Raw genomic sequence first — 25148 nt, forward strand, 5'->3', positions numbered from 1 at the left:
TCAGACTACGACTAGACACTAATATGGATGTGAAGGATTCCCGTTGAAGCAAATGCTCGTACGATGGGGCCCCACGATGTCACCAAACCAAACACGGAAAAGAAAGTAAAATGGAAAGGGGAAAGGTCTGACATCACAATGTGCTCTTATAGTGACATAGAGGCGACATCACATGAATGGACAGCCTTTTAAAAGGCGCGTCACAGCCATATGGCTGTCAGTGTGGACGGCGAATTGTATTGAATTTGAACTGAAACGTACCTATAGTGCAGTACCCATTATCTGAGTGCTTTAGTGGAAGCAAGTCGGTGATTCGTGGAATTTATATATACAGTAATACAGTAGATGACAATGATGGAGGAGAAGAGAAGTGCCCAGCAGATTGGACAAGACTTTGTCCGACAATACTACACAATCCTTCACCTGGAGCCGCACAATCTGCGCAGGTTTTACGGCCCAAAGTCGTGCTATAAGCACGGAAGCCTGGACGCAAATGGCAAACCAACGGAACCTGCCTATGGACAATCGAACATCCACGAGAAGGTGATGGCCCTGGGTTTCCAGAACTGCAAGGCCATGATCAGACACGTGGACGCCAACGTCTCGCTCAACAATGTGTCGGTGCTGGTACGCGGCGAGCTCTCCAACAACGAGCAGCCCACGAGGAAGTTTATGCAAAGCTTTGAGCTAGCACCCCTGGGTGCTAATGTGGCACACATGTATGTTCTCATTGATGTGTTACAATATGAAGATGAGGTCTTTGTAGACTCTGAACCGGAATCCCACAAAACCATTGACACAGTAGTGACTGCTAGTCCTGAACATGACATGGAGGCTATGAAGGAGGCGGAGCCTAAAAGAAAAAGAAGAAGAAATCAGTTGTGAAAGTGAGCCGGAACCGCCGTTCCGTTAAAACAGGGGTCTTCAACAGGGGGTCCGGGACCCCTAGGGGGTCCCCAGAGTTACTACAGGGGGTCCTCCAAGTCTTTGAGTGATAGCAACTTTGTTTTCTCCGTTCAACCTCACCACTTCTAGCCCAAACCGCCTGCCGAGATGTCAACTACGGCTGACTAAACTGAAATATTTTTACATTAACCACTTCAACCCTATCGTCCATATTCTGAGAACTTTAGTGTAGAGGGGAAAAAGATCAGACTAAGTACAGAATGAAAGGTCAAGTTTATTAAGTATTGACAGTTCAAGTGGTTAAATATCTGAAAACACCAAACTCACATGAATCCAAAATACACTGATGATTGTGCTGTCAAACAATGAAACTATATGGAATCTATGAACAGGTTGTGGGGCTCCCTGCTTCACCTCTCTCTCAACTAAGGGGTCCTTGGCCTGAAAACGTTGAAGACCCCTGCGTTAAAACATTCGGCGTCGGAACGGCACGTCGAGAGGAGAAGCAAGCTGTCAAAATCCCATATGACTGTAAATAATCTGCCACAAACGCACGTCCAAGAAGTACAAAATCGACTAAAGTCAGATTAACATAGACAAGTATACTAGTTACATTTTCTGAATTGTTCCAGTGTGGTTGTGTCAGTGATATCCACGCTGTTTGTATTTCGCTGTTTACTGTTGCGACTGGTCAACGCGTCCATGAAAAAATAAATAAAATTAAAACAACAAATTTACAATGCTACTATAAATAATAAGAAATATAATTACATTAAAAATGTTGTGTGTTGAATACAGTATCATTCAACTAGCACCGAGCGGCAGGCATGCGTGCACACATGTGACTGCACGTGACGTGCACGTGACGTCATGAATTTAGAGGGCCACCACTTCAAAGATCCATATCACACCACTTGCATCTACTATAGTACACCTCTCTGGTGTACTAATAGTAAACCAACCCTACGTGAGTTTGGGCTCTCCTCCCTCTCTGGTGTACCGTATTAATTGAACTAGAAAAGCAGTTCCTGCAGAAACTGCGTGGGCAAGCTGAAAGCGGCACGTTTAAAAAAAAAAAAAACACGCCCGTGCGAAGTGAACGGTGCAAATACGACAAACGTGCAGATGTCCTTTTATTATGTGGTCAATGAGGAGGAGGAGTATGCCATGACTTTGCCATGTCTGCTTCAGATGGTGCGCCTCCGTCGTTGTAACAGTTTGCACATATAGCGTCATATATACCGTATATGACCCTACATGTGCATCGCCATCTGTGGCATCTCCATACATACAGTACAGTATGGGCTTATTGGGTTTGTTTATGGTTATGTCTGAGTCATACCGGTATATAGTAACATGCCTATATATGGTTGTATCGTTTTGTTTATGGTTATGTCTCTGAGTCACAGGTCAAAAGGTCACTCTGGCCTGTGCTCTCACACACAGTGGTAAACAAAATGGTGTTTTTCACTGTTTAGATTCCCCATGCTCCCAACATTGACAGTTGAAACCCCGACATGGTGGCTAAATTGCAGAACACTCAATCACTTAAACACTCAAGGCTTAGTGAATGGCCTGGTGTGTTAAGTTAATCATCTGGGGACCCACCAACATAATTTGGGGACCCCTGGGGGTCTCGACCCACAGGTTGAGAACCACTGTTTTAGAGTGATGTGTTCATAGAGTTATACGAAGAATAGAGAGGAAACCAGATATCCCCACCCGTCCACTTGCATTGAGTTGCTCACCCAGCGCATGAGGCGTTTTCACCCCTTCTTCCGCGTAGTAAAACGTGACGTAGTGGGGCCTATGTGGCGCGTTTTGCATCATAGTTTGTGACAATGGACGCGCTGGGGCTCCAATTCATGAACGAGCACTTCCGCTATAAACGCGCGTCAATACAAGAAGCCTAGATGCGCGTTCATGTTTCTGGCCCCAACTGCAGTACCTCAAAACGGCCACCATGTCCATGTCGCGTCAGAGCTCCCCCAAGGTTCTGGGGGCTTGGATGTGTTTCTTTATGTTGTTGTTTAATATTTTTCTTTCGAGCCATGATTTTTTCTCTTCAATGGGCCACGTTGCCATGGTTACCATAGACTTCCATGTAATTGCGCAATTGTGTAAAAAGTGCACGCCCATGCCTAGATGATGCACCACGTGTGTGCAGGCTGTTCACAGCTTTCAAACAAAAAAATCCGCTTGGAAATCCGTTCAGGCATTCATGATTTATAGGCCATTATGTTTTCTTCAGATGTAAACAAACATGGCTGCCATGTTTGAAAGAATGGGTTGGTATGGGGGTTAAACATGCAATTTCGCGATCGCGATCATGCCTAATACATTTCTGGAGGTCCAAAAATTTGAAAAAGAAAAAAAAAAAAAAAAAAAAATCAAAAACGGCCCAAACTCGGGAAACTCGGGGTTGGCACAGCGCTAGTACCAATACAAACTCGGGAAACTCGGGGTTGGCACCATATGTGTTAACATTTTTTTTTTCTTTTTTAGCTTTTTAGATTTTCTGTGCATGATTTTCTTTGGTAATGTAAAATGTGCTAAATAAATAAAGCGGATTGGATTGGGTTGTTAAAATAGCTCAAAACAGAATAGTTCACAAGTATGGGGCTCAGCCTATATAATTCATCGTTGATTTGACTGACAAATGAAAACAAAGTCTCTGGCATGGCAGAGACAATGAAGGGATAAAAGGTTGTCCGGCCTTGATGTTATAATAATAAGCTTTGATGAGTCTACTCACCGATGAGGACGCACAGGAGTAGAGGTTTGTCATGTTGTCAGATCAAAGCCAAACAACATAATGTAGGCTAGGGCATTAACGAAAAATTCTACAAGTCGACTCAGTCGACTTCATTACACAAGTCGACTCCCACCAGAGAAAGTCGAAAGTCGAAGTTGAAAAAAAAAGAAATCTATTGTGAAAATAGCAGATCTACATGCTCACAACGCCTCGCGTTGCGAGGCGTTATGAGCATGTAGATATGAGCATGTAGATCTGCTATCTGCAATTTCTGCCTTTATATATTTGACAATTTGGACAATGTTTAATTTGTCATTTTAGAGGTATTACAAGGTCCTTAAATTGGTACTTTAGAAATGTGAAGATACCCTCTATACACTTAAACTTTATGTTGGTTTGTTTACAGTTGAGCGAGAAAACAATGTTGCACATTAAGTTAATCATCTGGGGACCCCCCACAATAATTGGGGGGTCGTGTGTGATGTGATGACGTCATCAAACGATAAAGTCGACTTCAACTCAACTCTTTACTGAGTCGAGTCGACTTGCAAAACTCACAAGCCGTTAATGCCCTAATGTAGGCCTGCTTCAAACCATATAGTCCTAATTACAACTACAGTTTACACAAAGTTATATAATACTGTTTGAGATCAAACAGTCAGCACCAAAAATAATATTTGAGTAGCCTGCATTTTTATGATCTACAAGGCCCCTAAAAGGACATTTAGCAAAGTGTACCACACTGATGTCCAAAACGTTAGGCTACACTCTGCAGCATGGCTTTATAAATGCTAGTCTAGGTCAGTGGTTCTCAACCTGTGGGTCGGGACCCACAGGTATTTTGGGGGTCCCCAGATGATTAACTTAATGTGCAACATTGTTTTCTCACTCAACAGTAAAGAAACCAGAATGACGTTTAAGTGTATAGAGGGTGTCTGCACATTTCTAAAGTGACAATTGAATGACTTTTAATAATAATAATAATATAAATATTAGAGGCAGAAATTGTGAAAATAGCAGATCTACATGCTCACAACGCCCCGCAACACGAGGCGTTGTGAGCATGTAGATCTGCTATTTTCTCAATAGAACCGTGATATACTAAATGTAATGCCTCAATCTCTGCCTCTTAGTGATCGCCAGGGTGGGGGGTCCCCATTTAAAATATTACTATTTTGGGGGTCGCGACCTGAAAAGGTTGAGAACCACTGCTCTAGGCAACTAATTTTCCATCGGGAAGGCAGGAACATCCCAAACTCAGGAACATCGTGAATTCAGCAACGTCATGAACTCATGAGCAATATCTCTCCTATTGATCCTCCTCTTGTTCCAAAACAAAAAAAACTACAGAGACTGCTTTTAGTTCATAACAGTGGTGTAAAGGCATTTCTACTTTACTTGAGAATACATTTCCAATTTTCAGTTTTACTTCTACTCCACGACATCTCTGATCCAAATATTGTACCTTTACTCCATTACATTTATTTGAGAACCCCCGCAACTTTATCATTTATTTTAAAATAAATTGGACCACATTTTCGACAAAACGAATATAGTCCGGGAGCCGTGGGGGTGAACGTGGATTCGCCTGTAAAAGTTTTTTTCTCAACTGATTCTTGTAGCTTGGGGTCACCTCTTAAGGATTCAAGATGATGACCAGTGATATCCATTGAGCATTTTTTATTATTAACCCCTTAATGCCTGAAACACAAGAAATCCACCCAGGAGGAAAATACCCAGAAAAAGATTTTTTTTCTGGGTATTTAAGGAGGATCTGAGGGGTCTAACTAGGGGTTTGTCATGATGCTGAATCCATTGCAGGCATTTGTTTTGCAAAAAAACCATTCCGTGGGCTAGAAATGGCCTCAGAAAACAATACACGTATGGGTGAGTATTCATGTTAGTCGGAGGCCTTAGGGTTTTTTTTCTCGTGCTAATCAGTCTAAAAGTGCAAAATTTTGCACAGATGTAGCTCAGGGCATGCTCTAATGATTTAGCTAGGGCGCCCGAGTCTGCGACATTCGGGGTCACCACAGCACCCACAAAACTCTGACTCATCACTTTTCATCACTAAAGTCGATGGGAGCCCAACTTGATTTGGCCGCTGTGGCGACCCCGAATGTCGCAGACTCGGGCGCCATAGCTAAATCATTAGGGCATGCCCTGAGCTACATCTGTGCAAAATTTTGCACTTTTAGAGTGATTAGCACGAGAAAAAAAACCCTAAGGCCTCCGAATAACATGAATACTCACCCATACGTGTATTGTTTTCTGAGGCCATTTCTAGCCCACGGAATGTTTTTTGTGCAAAACAAATGCCTGCAATGGATTCAGCATCATGACAAACCCCTAGTTAGACCCCTCAGATCCTCCTTAAATACCCAGAAAAAAAATATTTTTCTGGGTATTTTCCTCCTGGGTGGATTTCTTGTGTTTCAGGCATTAAGGGGTTAATAATAAAAAATGCTCAATGGATATCACTGGTCATCATCTTGAATCCTTAACTCTTTGAGTGCCAATCCCGAACTAGTTCGGCTTTATTAGCGTATCGTAGAGTGCCGATCCCGAACAAGTTCGGCTTTTAAAAAAAAAAAAAAAAAAAATTGAAAAAAAAACTTTTGAATTTTTTTTTTTTTTTTTGGACCCCATCAAATCTGGTGAACATGATTTCAATCGCGATTTTGCATGTTCCACCCCCATACAACCCCATCTAACATACAGGGCAGCCATTTTTGTTTACATTACATGTAAAACATAATGGCGATTATCTCAAGAATGCCTGAACGGATTTCCAATCGGATTTTTTTGTTTGAAAGCTGTGAACAAACTGCACAAATCCACTCCAATGCAATCCAGGATTGCATTGGATTTTTTAGAGCTCATTCTTCTCTGTTTTTTTTCCCATGCATGAGGTGTGCAAGGTTTAATCATGGCTAAGTTGACGAAAATAAGGCTTCTAAAATGCTTGGTAGCCAATAGCTAACTTCAAGCTAACTTCATCCTCTTACATGCACAAAGGAAAGTGTTCAGGCAAGTCATGGCTCCAGGGCTTGGGCATGCATTACCAGCATATCTCTATTATTCTCTGGTCACTGGGCGCCCTCTAGTGGTGATAGGCTGGCACTCAATGAGTTAAGAGGTGACCCCAAGCTACAAGAATCAGTTGAGAAAAAAACTTTTACAGGCGAATCCACGTTCAGCCAAAAATCACCATTTGGCTCCCGGACTAATATGATGGTGATTGAAAGGCAATTTTTAACTAGCGATAGGAACCATAAAGTATTCATGAAAATGTTAATTAAGGTTAGAACACGAAAGGGGAAAATGAATGGGATCCAATGGAGAACAATTCTTTTGCGATCGGCCGGGGGGGAAAACAGCGCAACTAGTGGCCAATCATAGGAAGTTTTACTTCCGTATTGGAGTCATTTTAAATCGGCAGAACTATGCCCCTGTATAAAACATACATCAACCACTTTAGCCCTAGTTTATACCTAGGCTATTTGAAAATAGCTTATCTACAAGCTTGTTGTGAACTTGTAGATCTGCTATTTTCAAACATTTTGTACTTTTGGTACTTTTGAGTACATTTTGATGCCAACACTTTCATACTTTTACTCAAGTGCATTTTGAATTTTGGACTTTTACTTGTAACAGAGTATTTCTATATTGCAGTATTGATACTTTTACTAAAAAATGTGAGTACTTTTTCCACCACTGGTACAGCTCCCATGCACTAAGAGTAGTAAGTAAACAATTAGGCTGGAGTGGCTTAGGCCGTTGTCTGTTTCGGCCTGTAAGTACAGCTATAAGGGTGTCTATCCCCTTTTCAATGTGCGAGAGACTGGGAAATCGCTCGCCTTTGTTAGTTAGCCGTGCTACTCATACGCTTTGTTGGCAGTACCCGCAATCGAACCCAGGACTTGGTGGTCATGCTAATCTTCTGCCACAATGTAGAGAAGACCGCGCTGAGGACAAAAGCACACCTGCCCTTTAAAGGTAGGAAAGTGATTTCATTTAATTCAGATAACAAAAAAGTTGAAACTTTGGCTATTCAAAAATAGCAGAGAGACAGTAGGCTACATATTAGACCTATAGTTTTGAGAAATGGTGGAAATGATTGCAGATCTTTGAATATATCTTTTTTTTTTAAGCGAACATTTGTATCTCAATTTGTTCTTTCTCAGGGTCCCTGGAACAAATTATTTTGAGATGGGGGTCTGTGGTCAAATACATATATTTCTAGGAGGTCCTAGGGACGTGCTGGCCATTGGGAAAAGCGGGACAACTCCCGAACGGCCGGTTCATTCCCGTTATTTATTTATTTTTTTGCAAAGAAAAGCCCTGCTTCATCATACAAGGCCGTTGCACAAAAGTAGTGAAAACAGTAGATCTACAAGCACACAACGCCTCGCAGTGCGAGGCGTTGTGTGCTTGTAGATCGGCTGTTTTCACTAGTTTAAATAATTTTTTAAATGATAAATACAAAACAAACGGTTTTGGACATACAAGGTTTCCACCCGACAACGGCGAAATATAACTCGTAATAATGTAATTGGCCCGCTGGCTTGTCACTTGTCATGATCTGAAATGGGAAATCTTTGAGTAGCAGCAGCGCTATAGAGAGAGATCTCTCTCTATAGCGCGCAATGAGGGCCTCTCCAACTCTTTTTCCCGGGCTGAATCAGGGGTCCAGCACGTCCCTGGGTCCTTGACTTGAAAAGGCTGAACACCACTGATAAAGAAACATGAGCTTTTTCAGAAAACCATCAGGATTTAGAAGATTTTTTGTTCTTCTTTTTCTTAATGGGTTAAAAAAAAGGTGTCTTCAACGTTTTCAGGCCAAGGACCCCTTAGCTGAGAGAGAGATGAAGCAGGGACCCCCACAACCTGTTCATAGATTCCATATAGTTTCATCGTTCATATAGTTTCAGCACAATCATCAGTGTATTTTGGATTCATGTCAATTTGCGTTTTCAGATATTTAACCACTTGAGCCGTCATTACCTATAATAAACTTGACCTTTCACTCTGTACTTAGTCTGCTCTTTTACCCCTCTACACCAAATATCTTTGCTGAAAATAGCCGATCTACAAGCTCACAACGCCTCGCAACGCGAGGCATTGTGAGCTTGTAGATCTGCTATTTTTGGCTAAAGTTCACAGAATATGGACACTAGGGTTAGGGTTAGGGTATAAAATGTGACTTGTGTGACTTATAAAATAAGTCACACAAAGATTTGGAGGACCCCCCTATAGTAACTCTGAGGACCCCTATAGGGGTCCCGGACCCCCTGTTGAAGACCCCTGGGTTAAAAGCCATGGCACGTGCAAGGCCTCAGAAACAGATAAGGGGGTTGGTGGTATTAATGCCTTTCTAGAAAACGGTCCTGCTCAGATATTTTGACAGCTGTGATTTTGACACAGCATGGCAAGTCTGAGTCGGTGTCTATTCTGTGAATCATAACGTCTTGGAATCAAAATCCAAATGGCCATTGATCCCTGGTTATGTTGTGGTAACACGCCACATCTATAACAGCAGTGGTTCTCAACCTTTTCAGGCCGCAACCCCCAAAATAACCATATTTGAACTGGGGACCCCCCACCCTGACAAGCACTAAGAGTTGAAGCATTACATTTTGTATAACACAGTTCTATTGTGAAAATAGCAGATCTACATGCTCACAACGCCTCGCAACGCGAGGCGTTGTAGATCGGCTATCTTCACAATTTCTCCCTCTAATATTTGACAATTTGGAAATGTTTAATTTGTCATTTTAGAGGTATTAAAAAGTCCTTAAATTGTCACTTTAGAAATGTGCAGATACCCTCTATACACTTAAACTATATGTTGGTTTGTTTACTGTTGAGTGAGAAAACAATGTTACACATTAAGTTAATCATCTGGGGACCCCCCAAAATAATTTGGGGACCCCCCTGGGGGTCCCGACCCACAGGTTGAGAACCACTGTATAACAGTACAGTAGGCCTGTGTATGGCAAGCTCATTATTTACGTGGTCTGTTGAGTCTCTTCAGGCTTAGACGGCCCTGTTTACCTTATTAAGCACATTAAAAATGGGCTCCCCAGTTGGGTGTCAATTCAACAAACCGAGGCTCGGGCCAGCGCGGCTCAAAAGAAAACATGTCACCCAATAGCGTGGGCTCCATTGTATCTCTGAAAGGAGCAAGAAGCACCCTGGGTATTGTGTTCCACGGAGGGGAGTCAGGTTACCCGGGCAACTCCGGGATGGCTAATATACTCACAGGCCCGGAGACACAGAGGAGGCAAGGCCAGAGAAGGAGGGAAATTAGAGAGAAAAGGAACCAAAAAGGAAGCTATATAGAGACGTCCAAGACCCCAGGATTCTTCCCTTATTTTTGTGTTCTTGTTTTGTTTTGAAAGCAGGAGTGATGGTTGCCATCGGGATGGAACCGAGACCAAACGAGGTGAGAGTGTGCATGTGTGCGTCTGTGCGCTCCCATGGGTATGTGTGTGTGTGTGTCAGTGTGTGTGTGTGTGTGTGTGTGTGTGTGTGTGTGTGTGTGTGTGTGTGTGTGTGTGTGTGTGTGTGTGTGTGTGTGTGCTTGCGTGCGTGCGTGAAGATGCTTGCGTGCGTGAAGATGTGTGCGTGCGTGAAGATGCGTGCGTACATGCACGTGTTGGCATGTGTTCAGACATCTCTATAACTGTTCCTTTTTGACCACACAGAGTAGAGAAGTTGGGTGTGAAAAGCAGTATGGCTGTTCAGAACATTTCAATTTCATTTTTCATTTTTTTTTTCCATTCTAATGAACACAGGAACACTGCATGCTGTCATTACAACATACAAATTATACCACAGAATTATTGCACACTGTTTATGCCTAACAAATTATTCTTCTGGCTCGACTGAGCTGGAAAGTTTGACCTGCCATTCATAGGAAAAAGAGAGAAACAACTGTTCATTATTCCTGTTCATACCCAAAGGCTGAGGGGAAATGACTTCCTCTCACACTTAGAGGTATTAAAAAGTCCTTATATTGTCACTTTAGAAATGTGTAGATACCCTCTATACCAGGGTTCCCCAATAGGTGGCCCACGGGGGGCTACTGTCTGGCCCCCACCAACCCCAGTAATAATGGTGGTATAAGAGCAGCACCAACACTAGTATATCGTCGTTGTCGGTTGGAAACCTTGTATCTCCAAATTTGTACGTCCTTTCGCAAAGTAAAGCCCTGCTTCATCATTCAAGGCCATCTCACAAAAGTAGTGAAAACAGCAGATCTACAAGCGCACAACGCCTTGCGGTGCGAGGCGTTTTCTGTTTGTAGATCGGCTGCTTTCACTAGTTTAAATCATTTTTAAAATGATAAATGCAAAACGAACGGTTTTGGACATTCAAGGTTTTAACCCGACAACGATGATATCTGAACTGTCGCTGGAGTAGCGGGAACGCCACCGTCGCCCCCTGCAATGTTGTGGCCCTCGGCTTCGTAACTGCTGGGTAGATTCATCTACCCAAAATCTGAGTAAAAAATGGTTTACCCATTATGGGTTATTATAATGGTGTTTGTATGTATAATGGGTTGTTTTGTACAGCTCATACATTACCCAGCTGCTGAGTAAAATTGATTTACTCAGTATTGGGTAGTTTTAAACTTAAGTTGGTCACCTGGTATGCAAAGCATGCTGGGAAAAGCATTTCTCTAGGTTTTCAGGGATATTTTCTAAGCTTTTGGTAGCTAAAAATGCTAAATGTATCATATCCATGTGTCTGCCTTGGCAAGCTGACTGTCATATGTCAGAATTTCATTTGTCAGTATTTGAGCCAAAACCCTAACCGTAACTGCTAGGCTGCTAGATTATCATTGAGCTCCCTCCCCCTGCTGTCTTAAAAGAGAAGAACTCATGATTATTTAGAGATTATCATGTTGATCTGCTCTAAACTACTCTGATTATAGCTTTTCAACATTGCTGCATATATTAACAATTACGTATCTTTATGTTGATATTGCTATACTTGGAACAAATTATCTGAGAAAAAAATATTCTACCCACATCTGGGTAAATATATTATATACTAAATAATAGTGGTTGACCCAGAGCTGAGTAAAATATTCTACCCAGGATGTGGTAGAATAGTTTACTAGGGTGCTGGGTAGAAAGGACCTACCCATTTTTCTGTGTAAGATTTACTACTGTTGGGTAGGTCCAATAGTTACCCAGGGGTGGGTTAGAATACAACCCAGATTGGGTTATTTTCAACCCAGCAGTTTTAGTGTACCCTAGACATAATTCGGCCCTTGGGGAAAACTAATTGGGGAACCTTGCTCTATACACTTAATTGCTATGTTGGTTTGTTTACTGTTGAGTGAGAAAACAATGTTGCAAACAGTGTGAGTGGAAGTCTGTCCATGTACTCTTATTCATGCACAATGTATTTGTTGTACTTATACAGATCTCCGCAGTGATCATCTCTTGACGGTCACACTCAGCACTTACAAACTTGAGGCCATGCGTGTTGCACTGCGGCTGCGCAGGTAAGACTTATACTGCAGGGCTTTTCAACAGGGGGTCCGGGGCCTCAAGGGGGTCCTCAGAGTTACTACAGGGGGGCCGCCAAATCGTTGTGTGATAGGATCATTCTTTTAAATGAACAACTTGAACCCTCGCATCCCTATTCGTAGGAGAACTTTGGCCGAAAATAGCAGATCTACAAGCTCTCAACGCCTCGCGCTGCAAGGCATTGAAAGCTTGTAGATCGGCTATTTTTGGCAAATATGTTTGTTGTAGAGGTTAAAAAAAAAAGAGCAGACCAAGTACCGAGTGATACAAAGTATCGACAATTTAAGTGGTTAAATGTCTGAAAAAACACATTAACATGAATCCAACAGACTGATGAGAGTGCTATCAATCAAGTCTACGAATCTATCTATGAAATCGATGAAAATCTGCAACACAATTTTATACAACATGTAGAGGGGTCCCTGCTTCATCTCTCTCTCTTTCAGCTAAGGGGTCCTTGGCCCGAAAACGTTGAAGACTCCTGTTATACTGCATTAGCCTCAAATCTTGAATAGGGAAAGTGAGGACAGGAAGTAAAAAGGAATAAACAAAGTGTATTGCATCTTTCGTTAACTTAAATACACTGTCTTTTGTCTGCCACGTTGTCCTTACCTTTTAATGTGGATGCGTGCGTGCACATCGCGCACGATTCGTGCACGGATCATGCACCAGGCGTGTGTACACCCGATCACAGCTTTGAAATAAAAAAAATCCCATTGAAAAAAGACGCTTCCATCTCCGAGCTTCGTTTAGCACTGTTTACATGAAAGCTATAGTGGAAGAGGCGCTTTGGTCCCGCCCCCAACCGGATACGGAAACCATATCCGGCGGAAACCAGAAATGAGACCGGAAGCACTTTTTCGCGGGTGATTGGAGCCCGATTAGCGATAAACAGTGATTATACTTTCAAATGTTTTATAGCGATTAAAGCATATTAAATTCTCTGGTTTATCGTGCCTGGCGGAGAGGAACATTTTCTCTGGATTATCGGGTGAGTAAATGAGTTAATTGGAGCATGTGACTTCACCTGATTCACATGATCACATCCCTGCGCTGATGATGGATAATCTGCTTGTTTTTGCTAACAGAGAGCAAACTGAAATGTTTTTCACAATGCCTTAAAGGGATATTACACTTTCAAAAAACTCATTGTATGGTCTAATCAGGCTTGTATGAACAGTTTGAACACCCTGAACAGTTTTTGATTTTCTTCATTCAGTATTTAGATATTTGATGTAAATGTTACCAGGCCCTCCAGGCTCAGGGCCTCTCCCCACACACACTCATTGTAACTTCAAACTCCATTTTAACCATGATTGATTCATTAAAAACACCCATTATTGTTTCTGGTGACTCATACTACCCTCCTAATACGTGAGCAGGCCGTGTTTTTTCTATAACGTTTTTCATTTATTTTTTATACATTTTTATTGTATTACATTTTTTCCATTTTCCCAAAGAATTATTAAAAATACATGAAAAGCGTTATGGAAAAAACACGGCCTGCTCACGTATTAGGAGGGTAGTATGAGTCACCAGAAAAAAAGAATGGGTGTTTTTAATGAATCTTTCATGGTTAAAATGGAGTTTGAAGTTGCAATGAGTGTGTGTGGGGAGAGGCCCTGAGCCTGGAGGGCCAGATAACATTTACATCAAATATCTAAATACTGAATGAAGAAAATCAAAAACTGTTCAGGGTGTTCATACAAGCCTGACTAGACCATACAATGACCAAGACATGAGACACCCCTGTCGAATGCTATCAATGCGCTGGATAGGGATTTTTCACGTGTACTCAGCCCATTGAATGGTGCAGTAGGTGAGATACTGACCTACCCGACGAGTTAATCACACCATTGATTGCGACATACTGACGGGGCTCAGTAGGTGCGCCGCCGTATATACGTAGATTCAGCCCGGGAAAAATTGTTGGAGAGGCCCTCATTGCACGCTATAGAGAGAGATCTCTCTCTACGGGCACAGTAGGTCACCATTCAATGGGTTGATGGCAGTAGGTGTTTGTCATCATTCAGTGGGTTGATAAAAGTCCATGTATAGAGAGAGATCTCTCTCTATAGCGCTGCTGCTACTCAAAGATTTGCCATTTCAGATCATGACAAGTGACAAGCCAGTGGGCCAATTACATGAGTTATATTTCGTCGTTGTCGGGTGGAAACCTTGTATGTCCAAAACCGTTTGTTTTGTATTTATAATTTTAAAAATGATTTAAACTAGTGAAAACAGTCGATCTACAAGCACACAACGCCTCGCACCGCGAGGCGTTGTGTGCTTGTAGATCTGCTGTTTTCACTACTTTTGTGCGACGGCCTTATATGATGAAGCAGGGCTTTGCTTTGCGAAAATTACAAATTTGAAACTTGGAGATCCAAGGTTTCTTCCCGACAGTGGCGATTTACTTTGTTGGCCGCCCAGCCCCCAAAATGGAACGAAGGCTGACATTTTATTTTACATTTTTTCCTAATGGCCGGCCTGGACCGACCGGGAATGAACCGGCCGTTCGGGAGTTGTCCCGCTTTTCCCAATGGCCAGCACGTCCCTGTTGGACCGCGACTGAGGCGTGGCGTCTCAAGCGGACTTGATCCATGTGAGACACTGCCTAGCGATCTATAGCCGTGTCGAGCGTTGCGAAGTCCGCTTGAGCCAACTCAGCGAGTTGTAAACCAGGGGGCCAGAATCGTAATCAGAATCATCACCCCGCCAGACTTTTATCAACCCACTGAATGATGACAGACACCTGCTGCCATCAACCCATAGCATGATGACCTACTGTGCCCGTCGGTAGGTCGGTATCTCACCTACTGCACCATTCAATGGTCTGAGTACACGTGACAAAATCCCATTCAGTGCATTGATAGCATTCGAAAGTTACTACTTATGAAAGACTTGCAACGCTTTAAACAATACCATTTTAAATATATCACTCTCACAGGTCCCTTCTTTGCGCAGGTAGACATTGGATTATGGGGATAAATTGTCTTAAGAAAACTCAAGTCAGAAAAAAAAGCATTGCTTGACTTTGACTTGAGACTCGACTTGGACTTGCACCGAAAGACCAAAAAAAAAAACTGCTTTGATCACATGAAACATTACAGAACCATTAATAAATCGAAAATAAATCTCACAGAGATATAAAACAAGGAACAGGAAGGAATGTATAAAAAGAAGTTACGTGACATCATTTACATCAACTACCACTTTTCATGTAAATCTTTATAAAAATGTCTCCCTGAGCAGCTTCTAACCGTTTTATTTCCTCGTATATTCCGAACGACCCAACGCAAAGTTCTTTCATCTGACGTTGTGTGCCGCAATGAAGTTAACCACCACATCTTTTAGCGAGAGAATTGAAGGGTATAGAGCTGAATCAAAAACTTTATAGGGAGTTGGAAATTGCACGTACGTGCGTGTGTGCGTGTGTGCGTGCGTGCGTGCGTGCGTGCGTGCGTGCGTGCGTGCGTGCGTGCGTGCGTGCGTGCGTTCAGGGACGTGCAGAGAATGTCAGAGAGGCAGGGGCTGAATTTTCTCAAATGGCCTGTTTTGGTGAAAATATCGAAAATAGCAGACCTCCAAGCTCACAACGCGCTGCGCTGCGACGCGTTGTGAGCTTGGCTATTTTTGATGCTTGGTTTCTACGCAGAGAGGACAATTCTTTAAACATAAGTTGCTACGTTCAAGTTCAGGAGAGTTTGGACGAGGCAATTCTCTTGAATGCTGCCTTCAGCTATGGCATGGAAAGAGGGGCATTTGCATTTCTTTCACCACGGTAAAAACGGCATTCATGGTCTGGAGAGGCCACTTTTATACAGAAGGATAAAAAGGCAGGGGCTCAAGCCCCCTTTGATGTCTATGTGTGCACGTGCCTGCATTCATACTATTCTGCACACACGCACGCGCATATATTATGCATGCGTATTAGCATGTGTTTAGCTTGGACTCCCTGTGTTTCTTTGGACCATGGTTTCTGGGTTGACTGGTCTGATGAAACGCTTCTACATATTGCTCTCTCTGCCCCAGTAAAACTAGAGCCGGGCGCCCACTGGACCGGCGAGTCAAATGAACACACGCCACAATGGCACATCACTCTTCAGATGTTTTCTTTTGACACACTGAGGTCTTCATTTTGAGGTCATGGAAGAATGTTGTCTCCCTTTCTCTCAATGCACTTGACGCAAAGCAGAATGGGTTTATGGGGGGGACTTTTGGTTTTATTGACTCGAGCTCATTGTTTGGTGTTCTGAGTCTGTACTAGGCAGTACACATGTACGTTCAGAGGAGCAGTGGCGTCAGTTCAGAAAAAGCAAGGTATGGCAACATGACTGGTGTCTTGCACGCGTGCCTTCGTGAGCGTGCAAGACACCAGTCATGTTGCCACACCTTAGTAACAGGCATGATACATTTACATTCTATTTTCCCCCCGTTTCTACGGTTTCTTGGGCTGGATATGGCAGCCTGGAATGGTTATTCAAGTGCAGCTAAACTTGGCATGTTAGTAAACGTGCCACAACCACAATTAACAATAATGCATTGCACCTGTGCAGCTGACCTGCGGAACCTGGGAATATACCATTTTGTCAAGATGGGGAGAATACAAGTGTGGAGAATATAATTATAATACCTTGTTAAAGTGACCATTTTGTTAAATTTAGCATTTGTAGTTATTTTACTGTAACAACATAATAACCAGCACAGATAGACAAAGAGACATTCATGGATTTATAGTCCATGTAACTTTTATTTTCCCCCCTGGACCCAGGGTATGGCAGCTGCCATACCCAATTGACGCCCCTGCAGAGGAGGGTTGTAATGTATTATACAAATATGGAAGAGACAACACAGTTGAGCCGCAGTTGTTTAGTCCATTGTGCAGTTTCAGTATTTTCAGCGGTCCTTTTAAAATAGTCTGACGTCGGCTTTCAAAGGTCTTTTTTTTTATTGAACATGAGGGATTATATAAAACAAATGGCATTTACAGGAATTCGATTCGGTCTGTTGGTTGTTTACTGTTGTATTCAAGCATATTGTGAGTGAGTGAGTGAGTGAGTGAGTGAGTGAGTGAGTGAGTGCGTGCGTGCGTGCATCCTCAACAACTATAGTCAGTGGTGTAAAGTACAGTACTGTAACTATAAGCACATTTACAATTTTGAGGTATTTTTTCTTTACTTGAGTATTTCCAATTTCCGATACTTTTACTTCTACTCCACTACATCTCAGAGGCAAGTACTGTACTTTTAGGGTACGGTCAGACCAAACTACCTATGAGAGTGGATTCCTGATTCCTCAAAATCCGTTTCTCCCAAGAGTAAATTGAACATGTAATTGCCATCGTTCTTGTGTCATTGTTTACGAACAAGTTAGTCAAAAGGCTTGGCCATGTTGAGTATTCTGTAGTTTCCAATGTAAACTAAGGTTTCGATGACAATGATTGATGACATGTGTCCAGCATGTGACATCAATCATGACATCAGTTGTCTTTCAGCTCCTTTCACTTCGTGAGAAAGTAAGTATAGTCGGGGATCCACAAGCCCAAAAGCTCAAGGAATAGGGTTGAACCTGTGATGTTCTGCCGCACCTTTTATTTCTGTTCTATCTATTAGTTTGGTCATTAAGGTCCTCAGAATGAAAGGCCTGCTCTGCCGGAAACATCGTGAAAAAAAAGTTATGGCTATTTGTATATTCACTGTCCCATTGACTCCACTAGAAATATAAAAAAAAAGAAAAAGAAAATCTGCTTTAAGTAGCATGTGAGGGGTCAAACTAGGAGTTCTTCATCATTCTGCAACTATTGTTAAAAAATACAATGACAACAACATGCAGTACAACACAGAATGCCAAGGAATAAACTGGCAACACTTTACACATCCTGTCAATATCTTTCAAAGAACTCATGCCTATATAGATTCTTCGGTTAAGCTGGTTGCACACTGCTGCGTTTTTTTGTTTTTTTGTTTTGTTTTTTTTTCGTTTTGGAAACCGAAATCCGCAAAATACGTTGTTCAGGCCAAGGAGAGAGAGAAGAGGGAGAGAGAGCAAGGGACCCAGTGGCGACAGTTGCGAAAATCAGAAAAAAATCAACCCTGTTCCGAAAATAAAGCAAATTCAGAGAAGGTGTGCATGAGGTCATCATTGGTTTCTTAAAAAAAATAAAAAATAAAATAGTGAGTTTTTTTTCCCCGTGCGAAGAATTGCGCCTATCTGCAAAGCCCTAGATTAAAGGAGCTATAGTCAACTTTTTCTTGAAAAACGGATGCTAAAATAAAAATAATGTTTCGGAAATATTTTATAAAAAAATAAGCTTCATATATGTGTTTCTATTCAAAAATGACCACAAAAAGCGTAAAGTAATGATAAAATAATCATTTTGGCCATTGTCAGACCAACACTTTGTTTACATTCTAGTCTATAGACTAGGATGTAAACAAAGTGTCGGCCCTACAATGAAAAAGTTGACTATAGCTCCTTCAAGTTATTTTGATCAATGTACGAAACAGCAGACAATTGTACATAATCATTTGCATAAATGTGCCAAAGCATGTGTAATTTGATCAAAAGATTGAGAAATTGCTTTCATGATATGCGCAACTGACTAGATCAGGGGTCTCCAACGTTTTCAGGCCAAGGACCCCTTAGTTGAGAGAGAGATGAAGCAGGGACCCACACAACCTGCCAATAGATTCCATATTATAGTTTCATTGTTTGACAGCACAATCATCAGTGTATTTTGGATTCATGTCAATTTGTGTTTTCAGATATTTAACCACCTGAACCGTTAATAAACTTGACCTTTCACTCTGTACTCTGCTCTTTTCCCCCTCTACACCAAAGCTCTTTGACAAAAATAGCTTATCTACAACAACGCCTCACGCAGCGCTGCGAGGCGTTGTAAGCTTGTAGATCTGCTATTTTTGGCTAAAGTTCTCAGAATATGGACACTAGTGTTAATATAAAAAAGGAGAAAAAAAGTTTCTATCACTCAAAGATTTGGAGGACCCCCTGTAGCAACTCTGGGGACCCCCTAGGGGTTCCGGACCCAGTGTTGAAGACCCCTGGACTATAGATGATGTGGTGGACAAAGGCTTTAGTTTTAAGACTTTAATAACGTGTGTGTGTGTGTGTGTGTGTGTGTGTGTGTGTGTGTGTGTGTGTGTGTGTGTGTGTGTGTGTGTGTGTGTGTGCGCGTGCATGTGCCTGCCACCTGTGTGCCTGCCGCATGTATGCGCCTGTGCATGAGTGCGTATGTTTGTGCGTTGTGCCCCCTCCAGTGGCTGCCTGCTGCTGTGTCTGTGTGCGTCAGTGTTGGGCCTACTGTTGCTGAGTCTCTGGGTCCCTCCTGAGATGACCGGCAACGAGCCCTCCGGAAGCGCTCCCGAAGAACAAGGTTTGTTTAATATTTCACTTTTCACAAGAAAATGAAAAACAGTATACAAAGATTTGGAAAATGTGATGGAGATGCCTAAAAACCCTTGAGAAGTGGCATTCTCCAAAAAATATTTTACATTCAAAAAACGATAAATCACATCAAAGTAGAATATATGTATCCTTAAAAAATAAAACAACATGTCATACAGAAAAAACTGAGTAGCCTAAAAAAAAAGAAAGGAAACAAAATCATTTCACAACAATAGACAGTCGAAGACACACAGAAGATTAACCTCTAAGGAAAATAATGAATAGGGCCAGGTTCATTTAGCAGACCATAATAAGTATATAAGTATATACTTTCCATATTATGGAAAGTATATACTGGCTAGAGAAGTGATTTCAGAGCCTTCTTAAATTGGTGAGAAGACAACTCCCATATATATAATGGCAGAGAATGGTAAGACAATACACAAAAACAACAATATTTAATATATTTAACGCACACACGCACACGCATGCATATACACACACAAAGTATAATATCGTCACTGTCGGGCAGAAACCTCGTATCTCCAAGTTTCGAATGTGTTAATGTTTTCACGAAGTATAAAGCCCTGCTTCATCATACAAGGCTGTTGCACAAAAGTAGTGAAAACAGCAGATCTACAAGCACACAACGCCTCGCGGTGCGAGGCGTTGTGTTCTTGTAGATCGGCTGTTTTCACTAGTTTGAATCATTTTTAAAATGATAAATGCAAAACGAACGGTTTTGGACATACAAGGTTTTCACCTGACAACGACGATATATAGTCCTACATGTGTACACAAAACGTACATACATATGTGGGTCAAACTAGAAGGTTTCTTCATTATATGAACAGACGACATACCGGTAGATCACTATAGGCTACACAAGATCAATGTGGTTCCCCCAAAAATTATGTCGAAAATTCAAAAATCGGTCTTTGGGTCCCTGCATGGGCACTTCACTGCGTGCATCTAAAAATACCAGAAGAGTTCCCATCGTTTCATTATGCTTTCCCGAAATGTACGGTGCCTTCAGGGGGCTTAGACCTGATGTGACTGAGCCGTCTGCTCCATGGCTGGGTGGAGGTTTGTACACAACTCGCGGTGGGTCCTTGAACATGCCTGACAGTTGTGGGTTTGTGGCCAAGATATGCCATGTTCAAATCAACTGTTTGTCTAGCCAAACTGTTTTCCTATAAACAGGCGTGTCACAAGAGGGGGGGGGGGGGGGGGAGTGGGACTGAGTTAGTAGGGCCCAAGGTGGAGGAGGCCTTAATTATTTTATACTTTAGCTATTGAAAAATAGCAGATCTACAAGCTCACAGCCCGGCACTCGAGCTTGTACATCTGCTATTTTTGAAAAGTCGTGAAAACGTGTGCAAATCTTTGAATGTATTTTTAAGCGAACATTTGTAACTAAAACTTTGCTTCTGGGGGGACCTTGGAACTAAATATTTTGTGATGGGGGTCCGTGGCCAAATATATATAATTTTGGGGGTTCCTTCACATGAAAAAGAGCACCAACTGACATAGAAACGTAGGTTTTAAAAAAAAAAACCTTAGAAGGATTGAAACATTCAAAGACATTTTCACGATTTAAAAAAAATTGCAGATTTACAAGCTCGCAGCGCAGCACTCGGTGCCGCGCTGTGAGCTTGTATATCTGCTATTTTTTCAATAGTTAAAGCACAAAATGTGAGTGAATCCTTGTACCCAGGGCCCAGAATTTGGTGCGACACCTCTGCCTATAAAGTGGGGGGGGGTATTTGAGGGGGCAGTTGATGGGGTTGTTTGGGTAGATCGCCTTCCTCCAAGGTTACAGCGAGAGGAACATATTGTCAACAGACCTCCCGCGGAGGATTATTTTGTAAATTTCTGGAGTCTTTTCTTTTCACACACATCCAGTGGCGTCAGTTCAGAAAAAGCTAAGGTATGGCAACATGACTGTGTCTTGCATGCGCGCAAAGGCTCGTGTGCAAGACACAAGTTTCATACCTTAGCATACCTTAGCAACAGGCATGATACATTTATTTTAAGAAGTACATTCTATTTTTCCCCCCGTTTCTACGGTTTCTTGGGCTGGATATGGCAGCCTGGAATGGTTGTTCAAGCAGCTAAACTTGGCATAATATAGTAAACGTGCCACACTTAACAATAATGCATTGCACCTGTGCAGCTGACCTGCGAAACCTGGGATATACCATTTTGTCAAGATGGGGAGAATAAAAGTGTGGAGAATATAATTATAATACCTTGTTAAAGTGACCATTTTGTTACATTTTGTATTTGTAGTTATTTTACTGTAATTTAACAACATAATAACCAGCACACAGATAGACAAAGAGACATTAATGGATTTATATTTAAAAGTAACTTTTATTCTCCCCCCCTGGACCCAGGGTATGGCATCTGCTTACCCCTGCCATGCCCAGTTGACGCCCCTGCACACATCGCTACGAATGAATTAGCATATTCCGGCGCCATGGTCGTCCTGGAATCTTCGCTGCATGCACATGCCTTTGTCAGGCAATGGATAAAACAAACAACGAACAACAAAGCAGAACCAGGAAAAGATATTGTGAAATGGTTTCGTTCTAACTTATTAATACCTGATGGATCTTATTTGCATGCCCGCATACGAACAAGTGAGTATTGTTCGTATGAGAGAAGGCTAGTGTACTGTACATCGTTTGGGTATCATAGTCTAGGACTAGGTCATAGTAGACCTTATGTTATTATTATTTATATATCAGAATAGTATAATCTATAATATCTATAATCTATAATATAAGTATAATCAGCTATTAGTATTATGTGTCATTTGAGTGACGTGACACAATATTAAAAGAGTAGTTCACCCCAAAATGACTTTTTTTCCCTATTGATTACTCATGCCATGGAGACTTGAATTCAACAATATGTTTTTGTATTTGTCGCATTCCTAAGACAATATTTTGACTACAGTAAATGTTCGCCCATTGATTCCAGATGGGGGCCCAAATGCATTTGGGTCCCCATCCAGAATCAATGCGGGTAGATTTACTCTAACACATTGTTTGTCTTAGGAATGCGACGAATACAAAAACGTACTACTGAACTCAAGTCTCCATGGCATGAGTAATCGATAGAAAAAAAATCATTTGGGGGGTGAACTACTCCTTTAAATCATATAGATCAATTCCTTCCTATAAACATGTACAATAAACTGACAAAAGCTCATCGAAATTTTCCACTCCATACCCTTGAAAGAATGTTGCCCCTAAATCGTATTTAGCAGATTAGCAGCACACAAAGTGACCGTTTCAAAAACAAATGGACAACTCTGTGAAAGATCCAGATACAGCGGTTATACACCCATGCATGAGAACAGTTTCAGAAGGGAACCAGGGAGGAAAGCTTTGGACCTAAACAATTCCATCCTCAATACAAGGAAAACTGTTTGAGTAGACAATCAAAACCACCGGTGCATCTCAGCCACAGACCCACAATTGTTCTGCACTTTCAGGGACCCACCACGGGTTGTGTACAAACAACAACCGCCCAATCCTGAGGTCATGTCGAGAAAATAAACCCAACCCAGGGAAGCCGGGGTTCACCCACACACAGATCGCCCTGGTTCAAATTTACTGCCAAATGTTAAGCACATAAAAATGATCCAAAATCAAAGGCTTCATCCAGCAATACTTAAACAAAACTGTCATTTGTTTCTTCATTTGTCCCTGTGGCAAAAAATCTCACATATAAGCAAAACTACCAGCGGCCTAAACAAAAATCCACAAATGGTACCATAATGATGTTATTTAATATTGTTGCTATGACTGCTATGGTGGCCTTGCATCGGTGTACTTAAGATAACACATTAAAACACCTATAAAAGGAGAGATGATGCCACACTTGTCACGTATCTTATTTTGGACAAAATGTGGCCAAAATGTGGCCATCATTTTTCAAATTTGGAGATGACTAAAGTAAAGTCTGACATCATAGATGTTTGATGTCATAGACCACATGAGACTGACACAATATGTCCATACATGGGCATTCCCAGATATGGGCTTAATACTGATGACATCAGGGATCTCTATATATGGGCATGCAAGGGACAAGGACGGAATTCATTTGCAACATCATTGTGATGTCAGCTATATCCTTCTGCTGAGCTGGGATGAGGTGTCATTAGCCCCTTTTCCAATGACATGGCCCAACACTACACCACTCCACACCGCCCACTTGTGCCAGGTTTTCCACTACAAGGACCTGGGTGTAGTGGTGTGAAAGCGGTACTAAAAAGTATCCAATCTAGAGTAGGTCTACTCTGATCTAGGCCAAACAGTGCCAAACACTTCATAATGACTGATCACTCATTTCATTTAGACCAGGATATAGTTGTAATACATGAATAGATTTTATTGTGTTATAACCACTATTATAATCTGTTATAGTGTATTATAATTATCATAGTAATACATTAATACTTTATAGTGTATTATAATCAAAGTAATAATTCATTATAGTGTATTATAATTTAGGATAGTGGCAATACAAATGTATATTGTATTATAATCACAGTTAAAAAAGGTCAATTTGTTTCTTACCGATATAGGGTACTTTTGTGTAATGGAAAATGTAGATATTATTATGTGGTGCGGTGTGGTGTGGTGTAGTGCTGTGTAGTGTGGTGCTAAAGTTGCAGTCGAAAAGGGGCTATTGTGATGTCAAAAGAGAGACAGACGGATAGACAGACAGACATGACTCATGAGCTGGAGGTTTTCATACTAAGTTAAATTATGCAGATTATCTTGTAAATCGCTCCAATTCCAGAGCTGTTCAGTTAAAACTACAAGAGAAATTAATAAATAAATAGTTTTAGTTGTTTTGACGCATGTGTGAATAACATGACGAGGCAGAGTTTCAGAAGAGAACATGTGCTGAAAACATGACCTCAAAGCGACGCTATAGCAGCCTATGATGTCATCAAGTTGAGCTGAGGGCTACACGTACCCTTTAAGGCGTCTGTATAAACATTAACGTAGGTGTGTGTGTGTGTGTGTGTGTGTGTGTGTGTGTGTGTGTGTGTGTGCGTGCGTGCGTGCGTGCGTGCGTGCGTGCGTGCGTGTCTGCGTGTGTGCAGGGGCGTCACACTGGGTGGGAAAGTGGGACTGAGTTACCAGGGCCCAAGGTGGAGGGGCCTTAATTATTGTATACTTTAGCTATTGAGCAATAGCACATCTACAAGCTCACAGCACGGCACTGAGTGCCGCGCTGCGAGCTTATAGATCTGCTATTAAAAAGACGAGAAAATGTGTGCAAATCTTTGAATATATGTATTTTTTAAGCATATACGTGGCCAAATAAATACAATTTTGGGATTCCTTCACATGAAAAAGTTTGAGCAACACTGACATAGAAACATAGTTTAAAAAAAAAAAAAAAAAACCTTAGAGGGATTTAGAAGACATTTATAGAATTGTGTAAAAAATCTCCAAAGACCTGCACACATTTTCACGATTTTTCTAAAATAGCAGATCTACAAG

General features: G+C 41.7%; 1 protein-coding gene across 1 annotated transcript in view; it reads left to right on the top strand.

The window, feature by feature from the left end:
- Positions 1–354: 354 nt before the first annotated feature.
- LOC308303148 (alpha-1,6-mannosylglycoprotein 6-beta-N-acetylglucosaminyltransferase B-like) overlaps positions 355–25148 on the top strand; it is a gene marked incomplete at both ends in the record, with an annotated part of 65759 nt that continues 40965 nt past the window's right edge. Inside the window, 6 exons of the mRNA XM_080747471.1 lie at positions 355–719; positions 7563–7660; positions 9845–9947; positions 10069–10109; positions 12101–12182; positions 19488–19603. Coding sequence (XP_080603597.1) covers positions 355–719; positions 7563–7660; positions 9845–9947; positions 10069–10109; positions 12101–12182; positions 19488–19603 — 805 coding nt within the window. The remainder of the gene's footprint in view (positions 720–7562; positions 7661–9844; positions 9948–10068; positions 10110–12100; positions 12183–19487; positions 19604–25148) is intronic.

This window comes from Nannobrachium achirus, assembly GCF_963921795.1.
Source record: "Nannobrachium achirus genome assembly, chromosome: 18".
Classification (NCBI taxonomy): Eukaryota; Metazoa; Chordata; class Actinopteri; order Myctophiformes; family Myctophidae; genus Nannobrachium; species Nannobrachium achirus.